The sequence below is a fragment of the Pongo abelii genome, chromosome 19, assembly GCF_028885655.2.
Source record: "Pongo abelii isolate AG06213 chromosome 19, NHGRI_mPonAbe1-v2.0_pri, whole genome shotgun sequence".
NCBI classification, from domain to species: Eukaryota; Metazoa; Chordata; class Mammalia; order Primates; family Hominidae; genus Pongo; species Pongo abelii.
In genome coordinates this window covers 18,844,997-18,854,850 of record NC_072004.2, presented here as the reverse complement: position 1 = coordinate 18,854,850, position 9,854 = coordinate 18,844,997, and the positions used below count along the sequence as shown (strand labels likewise).

At 50.6% G+C, this 9,854-nt stretch overlaps 1 protein-coding gene across 1 annotated transcript; it reads left to right on the top strand.

Moving 5' to 3' along the window:
- Positions 1–7,834: 7,834 nt before the first annotated feature.
- On the top strand, positions 7,835–9,238 carry LOC103892789 (E3 ubiquitin-protein ligase LNX; the record flags this gene model as incomplete). The annotated part of the gene is given in 3 exon segments (XM_024235466.2): positions 7,835–8,070; positions 8,072–8,248; positions 8,250–9,238. Coding segments are annotated over 3 exon segments (1,143 nt in total), but the record flags the coding sequence as incomplete, so codon positions are not given.
- Positions 9,239–9,854: the final 616 nt, after the last annotated feature.

Here is a 9,854-nt window from a genome sequence, read left to right as displayed (position 1 = left end):
GCTTCTCCCCCTGCTCTTCTGTCTCCAGGTCCTGTAGACTGTGGAGGGGATAGGCCATAGGAAAGGATTAAGTCTCCTCATCTGCCACTTTATTGTTGATCTAGAACTTTCTAGACCTTGAGGATTTTGACAAAATGTGAATCTCCGATTATTTTGTGCAACAGACATTTCAGAGGCAGAATGGTGGGAGGCTGTTGAATGGAGGGTGCACTGGGTACTTTAGGCAAATCACTCGATTGAGCATAGCCTGTTTCCCCTTTGTAAAGTAGAGAAGACAGTGCCTACTTTCTCCATTTCACTGTTTTCTTCTGTGGATCAAAATGAGACAGCATTAAAGCACTCTGTGGTAGGGGTGATTCCCAGTCTTAAGACTTCTTGGATCATGAAACACGACACAACATGGATGAAACTTGAAAATATGAAGCTAAGTGAAAGAAGCCAGGCACAAAAGACCACGTTGCGTGATTCCACTTATATTAAATGTCCAGAATAAACAAATTCATAGAGACAGAAAGTAGATTAGTGTTTGCCAGGGGCTGGTGAGAGTGTGGTTAGGGGGGATTGGTGAGTGACAGTTCATGGGTATAGTGTTTCTTTCTGGAGTTGATGAAAATATTCTGAAAGTAGACAGTGGTGCTATATATAGTGGGGATAGGAGTGAATATACTAGAAACCATTGAATGGTACACCTTATTTTTGTTTCATTTATTATTATTATTATTATTTTGAGACAGGGTCTCCCCTCCATCACCCAGGCTGGAGTGCAGTAGCATGATCATGGCTCACTGCAGCCTCAAACTCTTAGCTCAGGTGATCCTTCCACTTCAGCCTCCCAAGTAGCTGGGATCACGGGCACGCACCACTATACTCAGCTAATTTTTAAGTTATTTGTAGAGATGGGGTCTCCTTATGTTGCACAGGCTGGTCTTGAACTCCTGGACTCAAGTGTTCCTTATGCCTCAGCCTCCCAAAGTGCTGGGATTACAGGTTTGAACCACTGCACCTGGCCAATGGCATGCTTTAAATCAATGAATTGTATGGCCTGTGAATTATATGTCAATAAAGCTGTTATAAAGAAGAAAAGAGCATATGCTCAGATCACTAGATATTTTGAGTTTTCAAGAGAAGCAGTGTTTCAGGATTAGGTTAGCTACCTATAACAGTAACTTCACCATTACAGTGGCTTAAGTAAGAAAGAAGTGCATTTTTACTTATGGAGAAGTCAAGAGGTAGGTAGTTCAGGGCTGGTTTTGTGGCTTCTTAGAGTCTACAGGGACTTAGGTTCTTCTCTCTTTCTCCTGTGCCATTCTCAGCCAGTGGCTTCCATTGTCAAGGCCAATTCAGAGTTCAAAATGGCCACTTGTTTTTATCCAGGCAGCAGGAAGAAGAAAGGAGGAAAGAATGAAAGCCACCCCCCAACCCTTGCGCCACCTTCTTCTTTCAGCTCATTGGCCAAAACTGAGTCACATGGTCTCACCTTGCCACAAGGGAGGCTGGGAAATGTAGTCTTTTAGTTGGGCACATTGCTGCCCTGTCTAAAAATCAGGATTTGTAATTAAAGAAGCAGGGAAAACAGATTCTGGCTTGGTAAACATCAGTGTCTGCCACTGCTTTTAGGTGAAATTCTGGTTGGTAATTTGACCCCCCCTTTTAAAAAATACCTTGCAGAACAAACTGAACACACCTGCAGTCTGGACTCACTGCAGGTAGGCCTGCTGGATTGGATGTGGCTCTGTGGGGAGATGGGAGTGGGAAACCTTGTCCACTATGGCTTTGCAGATGTCGGTGGTTTGAAAACAGCTATAGTTAAAATAAGGACAGTGCTGAGTCACTGTGAGGTGGTGGAGAGAGGGAACACACAAGTGCTTGGCAAACACAAGGAGCACAAACACACGAAGTCACAGTGTGGCTCTGCCACCGCACGGCTCAGACAAAAGCTCTGGGCTCTGCACAAAGGCCCCACAGCATCCAGGCTGCTGGGCAGACAGGAAGGGGCACGGCAATCTGAGTCATGGCACTCTTCCTGTTGTGTTCTGCGTTTGCATTTTCTTTGAATATAAACCGAAAGCATTACAAACTATAGATGTAATTTGGACATGAAGGAACAAGGACAAAAAGTCAATAATTACTCACTCTGGACATGACCCTGTCACTGCCTCACCTTCACTTCCGGCAAGGCAAGAGCCATTCATGCTACTAATGACGTCTCCTGGGAAGATCGCATAATAAGCCTTGGTCAGAAAGCTGTATTTTTTGATACGCAGGAAGCCCATGGGCCTTTACTGCAATGTGTTCTGCAGGCTGCTCTAAGTTGCTGAGAAGGCCTGTCGGGGAGAGGAAGCGGGTCTTGGGTAGGGTGGCATGGTGCTCTCGGATGCATCATGCCTACTCCCCAGGTGCAGGAAGGCTCAGGTGTGCAAGCCCAGAGGGTCGAGGAATGCTGGGCCAGCCCAAGACAGGCCATAGAGGTTCCAGCATTGTCATGAGCTCACAGAGTGACTTTCTTTTCTCATTTTCAAAAGATGAGGCTGTGCGAAACTTCTTTTTGGGGCATCTCCCTTGCTGTCAAACCAAGTCTCTCATCTTCTAGGAGTCAGGTCTTTTCATGGTGGCAGATCTTGGAGTGAGACAAGCCTGGCTCAATATACAGCTCCAGTTATTTATTGTATCCCAAAATGCAGTGGCTTGAAACAGCACCATTTGATTAGATATGAATTTGGGTAGGTGGGCCTCCATCAGGAGATCTTTTGGTTCCACATGGCTGTGGTTGGGGCTCATTCAGGGGTACTTACCTAGCCACTGGTGTGGGTCTAGAGGGTCCCTGGTGGCTGGGGTGGTGCCTGGAAGACTGGGCTCCTCTGGGCCTCTCCACGTGGCCTTCTCAGCCTAGTAGCTGGACTTCTGACATGGCAGCTCAAAGCTCCAAGAGATGGGAAATGGACCCTGAGATGGATTCTTAGTCCACTGCTGTCTTACTCATCCTCAATTTAAAAGAAACACTGGAGGCAGTGTTAAAGATTCATACCCCAAAATGGCCCCAATTTTCCATCCCCAACCTGTATCCATTTCCTTTGAATGTCATATAGAGTAGCCTTGACATAAGTAACTCCATCTTAGAAGAAGTCTGAATCTTACATTTCGCAAGGCCTTTTGCCAACAGGGAACAGATGTTTCGCCTGATCAATAAAGACTGCAACTGGCCAGATAAGGACATAACCAAACACACCCTGCCACTGTCAGTCCTCACCAGAGGACTCTGTGGCCATAAAAAGAGCTGGACTTCCACCGCTCATAACAGCTATCTTGATAAGCGCCTGGCATCTGCCTCTAAAGTCTCTGCCTACATCAAAGACTCTTCCTTGCAAAGCTGTGATGCTGCTGAGCTGCCCAAGCCAGACCAGAATATTCTTTTTGTTCACATCGCTCTCCCTGGACTGGCTTATTAACCCTTTTTCCTATCCCTTTTCTCATGCCATGTTACTTTGTTTGATGCGTAATTTTCAATCTATAATGTTTATATGTTGATAAGTATGTTATGTATGGCTTGCAATACTGACTGATCTGTGGAGTGGCTTGAGCCTGTGTGCTTGAGCCTGTGTGAATGCCAAGTCCTAAAAATTGTCTCCTCCTCCTTGGGAACCCCATAGAGCTGGTGGCTTTTATAATCGAAGTAGCATTAAAAAAAAAAAAAGCCTTACATTGTGGAAAGATACAAACAAACATGTGGGAGACCTGCTTATCCCTGGCGTTGAACCACTCATGGTAAATGTGACTTTGCAATTCCTCCCACCAAAAGGTACAGTCTATTTCCCCACCATCTGACTCAGGCCTTATCTATGGCCCATAGAAGGTGCCAGAAGTGATGGTGTGTTAATTCCAAGCCTAGTCCTCAAGAGGCTTTTCAGCTTCCCTCTCTCTCTTTCCCCAACCTTCCCACACCCTGACCCCTGTGATTGGCATGAGGATATGCCCAGGCTAGCCTGCTGGAGGACCAGGCTCCTAGAGGAGCCAGGGGCTGCTGACCTCAGCCAACAACAGACATGTGAGTGAGCCTGTTGGAGGCCACAACTGCCCAGCCAAGCCCAGGCCAGATCAGCAGAATCGCCCTGTCAAGCTGCCAGATACCAGTGGCATCGTAACATTTTCGTTTGAAAAGAGAAGCAGCCAGGTGCGGTGGCTCATGTCTCCAGCACTTTGGGAGGCTGAGGTGGGCGGATCACCAGAGGTCAGGAGTTTGAGACCAGCCTGCCAAACATGGTGAAACCCTGCCTCTACTGAAAATACAAAAAAAAAAAAATTAGCTGAGTGTGGTGACACGTGCCTGTAATCCCAGCCACTAGAGAGGCTGAGGCAGGAAAATCACTTGAACCCAGGAGGCAGAGATTGAGCCGAGATTGGGCCACTGCACTCCAGCCTGGGCAACAGAGTGAGACTTGGTCTCAAAAAAAAAAAAAAAAAAAAAAAAGAGAACCATTAGGAATAAATTAAACTCCAAAGAGTGAGAACAGTGGGATTTGAAGCCTTGTGGCAACTAAATAAGAAGGTATTTTAGGGCAGGCAACCCCCATGGCCTGTTGGGAACCGGGCTGCACAGCAGGAGGTGAGCAGCGGGCAGGCGAGTGTTTCTGCCTGAGCTCCACCTCCTGTTGGGTCAGCAGTGGCGCTAGATTCTCACAGGAGCGTGAACCCTATCGTGGGTTGCACACTCTGTATGAGAATCTAATGCTTGATGATCTGAGGTGGGAGAGTTTCATCCCAAAACCATCCCCCTCCCACCCCCAGTCTGTGGAAAAATTGTCTTCCATGAAATCAGTTTCTGGTGCCAAAAAGTTTGGGGACCACTGTTTTAGAAGCAAGAGACCCCTCTCTGCCTCTGATCCCCAACTGCACTGACTCCTCTCAGTTCTGCAAACCTAAGGCTGCCTGGGTCCAAATAGAGGTTCCCAACTATAAGTGATTTTCAGATCCTTAGTAACTAGCATGGCACAGGCCGTCAGCCATTGGAATACACCCAGCCAGGGCCCTCATCAAGCGCCTACTGTATGCCAAGCTGTGTTCTGTGTGCTGGGGACGTGCCAGTGGAAAAAAGTCCAAATCCTCACCACGAGAAGCTGTTGTTCTAGTGGAAAGGAGCAGATGATAAACAACTGATTAAATGAAATCCATGGCAGCAGATGGCAGTAAGAGTCACAGAGGGAATCAAAGCCAGGTAAGGGGAACCACAAGTGCTGGGCAATGGTGGCTGCACTTTGAGTAGGTGGTCATGGAAAAGCTCATGAAGGTGACATTTGAGCAAAGATGTGGACAGAGTGGAGCCACTCAGACATCTGGGGGAACAGGGTTCCAGGCAGAGGGATGAGCATGTGCAAAGGTCCTGAGGCAGTGGTGTGCCAGGCACCTTCCAAGAATAGCAACGGGCTGGGTGTGGCTACTGTGGAGGGAGAGAGGGACAGTGGGAGGAGATGAGAGGCAACAGGACACCATCTGGGTAGGGCCTTTGGGAGACTGCAAGGACCTGGGCTTTGCTCCAGAGGACACGGGAAGTCGCTGGTGGGCTCTGAGCCAAGGAGGGACATGATCTGATCCCACCAGCTGCTGTGTGCAAGGAGCAAGCAGGGAGACCCCTGATGGTGCACGGAGTGGGAAGGTGGCTTGGATCAGAGGAGAAGGGCAGAGGTGCTCAGATCCCGGATCTGTGTTGAAGACGGGATTTCGGTGATTGAACTTCTTTAATTCCCACAACAACCCTATAGGAAGTCACATTTATTGGATGTGAAAACAGCTCAGAGATGACAGAACTTCCTGAGGCTTGACGGGAGCAGAGAGTGGAGGGGCAGGGCCTGACCCCAGTTTCCAGATCCCTGTTGGTTCCTGTGGAGTCAACAGCCTGGTTTGGTGATGGCCATCGGGGATCCCAGAGGAAGTGACATTGATGCTGAGACTTGGAGGACCTGGAGGCATGAGCCAAGCCGCAGCCCTGCTCCCTAGAGATCGCCGTCTTCAGAAACTCCTAGGCCCCTGCTCTTTCAACATCTTTCAGCCTGACGTGTGGCCAAAGCATGACAAACCTCCATGGGTGAGCACAAACGCAGGCACCTCCCCTTTCGGGGCCAGGGTGGAGAGGAGGCAGGGCGTGCAGAGAAGCAGGAGGAATCTATCTTCACCCTCACGATTCCTTAGAGTCAGCTGACACCGAGGCCTGGGCCTCCCTCTGCTCAAGTTAGGCTTGGGAGGGCCCCGAGGGATGTGTAGGAGCCTGTCAGGCCAACAGAGCCTGGGCTGAGGGAGGTGTCCCAGCAGAAGGAGTGAAGGTGTAGAGGGGGGCTGGGATGGGAGGTGGGGGCACAGGAGGAAGGGGCTGCTCAGGGTGTGGAGCTTATCTTAGAGGCCACTGGGTGCCTGTGAAGTTGACTTTTCTTTCTTTAAGAGACAAGGTCTCGCTCCATTGCCCAGGCTGAAGTGTGGTGGCACAATCATGGCTCACTGCAGCCTCTACCTCCCAGACTCAAGCAATCCTCCCAACTCAGCCTCCCAGAGTGCTGGGATTAGAGGTGTGCACCACTGCACTTGGCCCCAGAAGTGGGCTATTTTTTAAAGTAAGTTTTTATTAAAGTCAAATGTGCATACAGAGGACAGTACAGTCCTTTTTCAAGTTTTTTTTTTTAATCTTTTATTTCTTTTTTCTCCTGTAGATCATGGAGCACAGGATGTCCTCACACTGGATACACCTGTGCCTCCTGCACCTGGGTCAAGAAGCATCACAGCTAGGCCCCCAGGGCTCCTTGAGCCTCCTCTCAAGGTCACCACTCTCTGATCTGCTCCTATATGGTGGTTTTGCCTGAGGTGGGCTGTTTTGGCATGTGCCCTTCGGGTCTCTCTTTGGGATTCTCCCATTGGAGGGTCACTGAGCAGTATGCCACCGTCCGTTGGATCACAGGCCCTCTATTTGTTCCTCCATGATGGGATGAATAGGGTGACTCATTTGGGATGTTGTCTGGATGGGGCTCTCATGAGTGGAGCTGCTCTGGCCCTTCTTGCATCCTGTCCCTTCTTGCACGTCTGTCAGGTGTCTGCCTGCCCTGGAATGCCTGGGTCCTGGGGTAGATGTTTGTTCTGTGCTGACCGATATTGCCAGACAGTTTTCCTACATGGTTGTACCAGTTCATGTGGAAGTGTTTTAACTGGTGAGCAGCCATCGTATTCTCTGTTCCCTGCACCCCAGTGCTGCTCTCTGCCATCGCCATGGGCCTCTTCAGGACCCTGCCCACCACATGGTGGGTGGATCCCACACACATGTGGTTGGCCACTTCCCTGACCGATGGGCAGCATATGACATTGGCCACTCTGGGCAGTGAGACTGTCCTCTCTGCTCCTGGGGCCTCACCCCCTCCTGGGTGCATTTCTGCCAGGGCCCATCAAGGCCTTGTACCCATTGCCAACTCCTCAATGTGGGCCCTCTCTTTCTTACTTCCCAGAGCCACGGGAGATCTTACTTACTCCCCGAGCTTCGGTCATGGCTGTGTCAATGCCTCCCTGTCATGGGACCCTTTTTTCTGAGGGTTAGCCCTGGCCACCCAGCCTCCACTAGATGTCCCTCCTGGCCACACCCTGGGCTCTCAGACTCCCTGCATCCAGAACAGGACCTGCCATCTGCCTCTCAACCTCGCCTTCCTCTATGCTCACCTTGTGACCTCAGAGGGGGCTGGTGGGCCACCTCGCTGGGCATGCCAGTCCTCCCTTTGTGGCTCAGCCAGTCCCTGGCCACATGATTTCCATTCTTTCTCTCTAATCTCACAAATATTTCCTCTTCTCTCTACCCCTGCAGCCACTCTGACTTCCCCTGTTGAAAATTATCACTCCTCTGTCTGTGTCCCCTCAATGGCGTACATCGTCAGGAACTTCTACTCATCATAAAAGGGCCTCCCACGATGGCCTGAAAAAAGACAGGAAGAGAGACTCACAACATGGCTGATCAGACAGCTGTGTGAGCCTCACAGCCACAGCACCCTCCCCAGAGGTTTCTGCAGCTGCCACCACCTCCTTAATGACAGACAAGCTTGGCCTAGACCACCTCCCCTGTGTGCCTGGCAGAGGACAGTCAGCCAGCAATCAGCCCAGGGGACTCTGGCCAGAGCAACCAAACTAGGGCACAGCCCTTTGAGCAATCCAGCAACTGGTACAACCATGTAGGAAAGCTGTCCAGCAGCATCAGTCATCACAGAACAATTAGAAGCAAATCTTTCCAAAAATAATCGAGCTTTGAGTGTTCTTCGAAGGACAAAGAGTGGGAGTGCAGTTGCCCACCGAGCTAACCAGGGCAAGGAAAATTCTGAAAACATCACCACCCCTGAAGTCTTTCCAAGGTTGTACCACCTGATCCCAGATGGTGAAATTACCAGCATCAAGATCAATCAAGTGGATCCCAATGAAAGCCTCTCCATTATGCTGATGGGAGGCAGTGAAACCCCACTTGTCCGTATCATCCAACACATTTATCATGATGGGGTGAATGCCAGAGATGACCAGCTACTACCAGGAGACATCATCCTAAATGTCAATGGGATGGACATTAGCAAAGTCTCTCACAACTATGCCCTGCATCTCCTGCGGCAGCCCTACCAGGTGCTGTGACTGACCATGCTGCACAACCAGAAGTTCTGCAGCAGGAACAGTGGACAGGCCCTGGATGCCTACAGACCCCAGGATGACAGCTGCCATGTGATTTGCAACAAAAGTAGCCCCAAGGAACAGCTTGGAATAAAATTGGTGTGCAAGGTGGATGAGCCTGGGGTGTTTATCTTCAACGTGCTAGATGGTGGTGTGGCTGATTGACATGGTCAGCTGGAGGAGAATGATTGTGTGTTAGCCGTCAATGGACATGACCTTCAATATGGCACCCCAGAAAGTGGTGCTTATCTGATTCAGGTATTGCTGGCCCTCTTCACCACTGTATGGACTTATGCAATGCCAAGAAGGTAGAAATCTGCACTATGATCCAGTGTCCAGCTCTGAAAAATGCTGCTCCTTGTGTGGTGGCATGTTTGACTCCTACCTCTCTGCTCTTGGAAGTTGCTGGCCTATGTTGCATCCTGATAGTACCAGCAGTTTTTATCAGCCATAACAATGGCAGTGGCGGGCTGTCTGGAGTAGCTGCTGCCATCACACTGGCTACAGCAGGGAGGCACAGCTGGGACTGCAAACTCCATGGAGCTGGTGGGAACCTGGGACAAGTGGAAGCCCCGCCCCTTCTGAGTTGGTGGGGCAGGAGCTCCCTGGGTGCAGCCACAACTGCCCAAACTGTGGCTGCAGACCTGGGCCTCCCAGGCCATGGAGCAGGCAGGGGCCCCACCCCACCAGGTGCAGCTGCAGTCCACCCAAACCACTGCTGTGGACCCAGGCATCCCTGCACTCTTAGGGGCCCAGGAAGGCTCCCCCTACCCTAGGAGGCTTGGAAGTACCTGGCTTCCCCCTGCTGTTGGCACCCACTTTGATCTTGGAGCAGAGTTGGGGCCAAGCCCAGGCACTGTCAAGGCCTGGCCAGGTATACACACACTTGGTGCAATGCTGACATGCCAGTCCCCTGCTGCCTCAGCTGTCTCCAAACTTTGGACACCAGCAAGCATAAGAGAGAAGCCAATGGGGTGCAGATGGTAGCTCAGTGCTGGCTTGCAGGTGCCCCTTGGCACCTGCAGCTTGGCCACCATGAATGGCAGCAGGAGGCAAATAGGTTCCGGGGTGGAAGAGGGTGGGTCTCTGGTGAGGCCCTGCCTTCAGGCCAGAGAGGGCCTGAAGGCTAGGGGCCAGGCTGCCAGTTCCATGGATCGAAGTGGGAACTTGTAGTGCCTTTTCCAGAT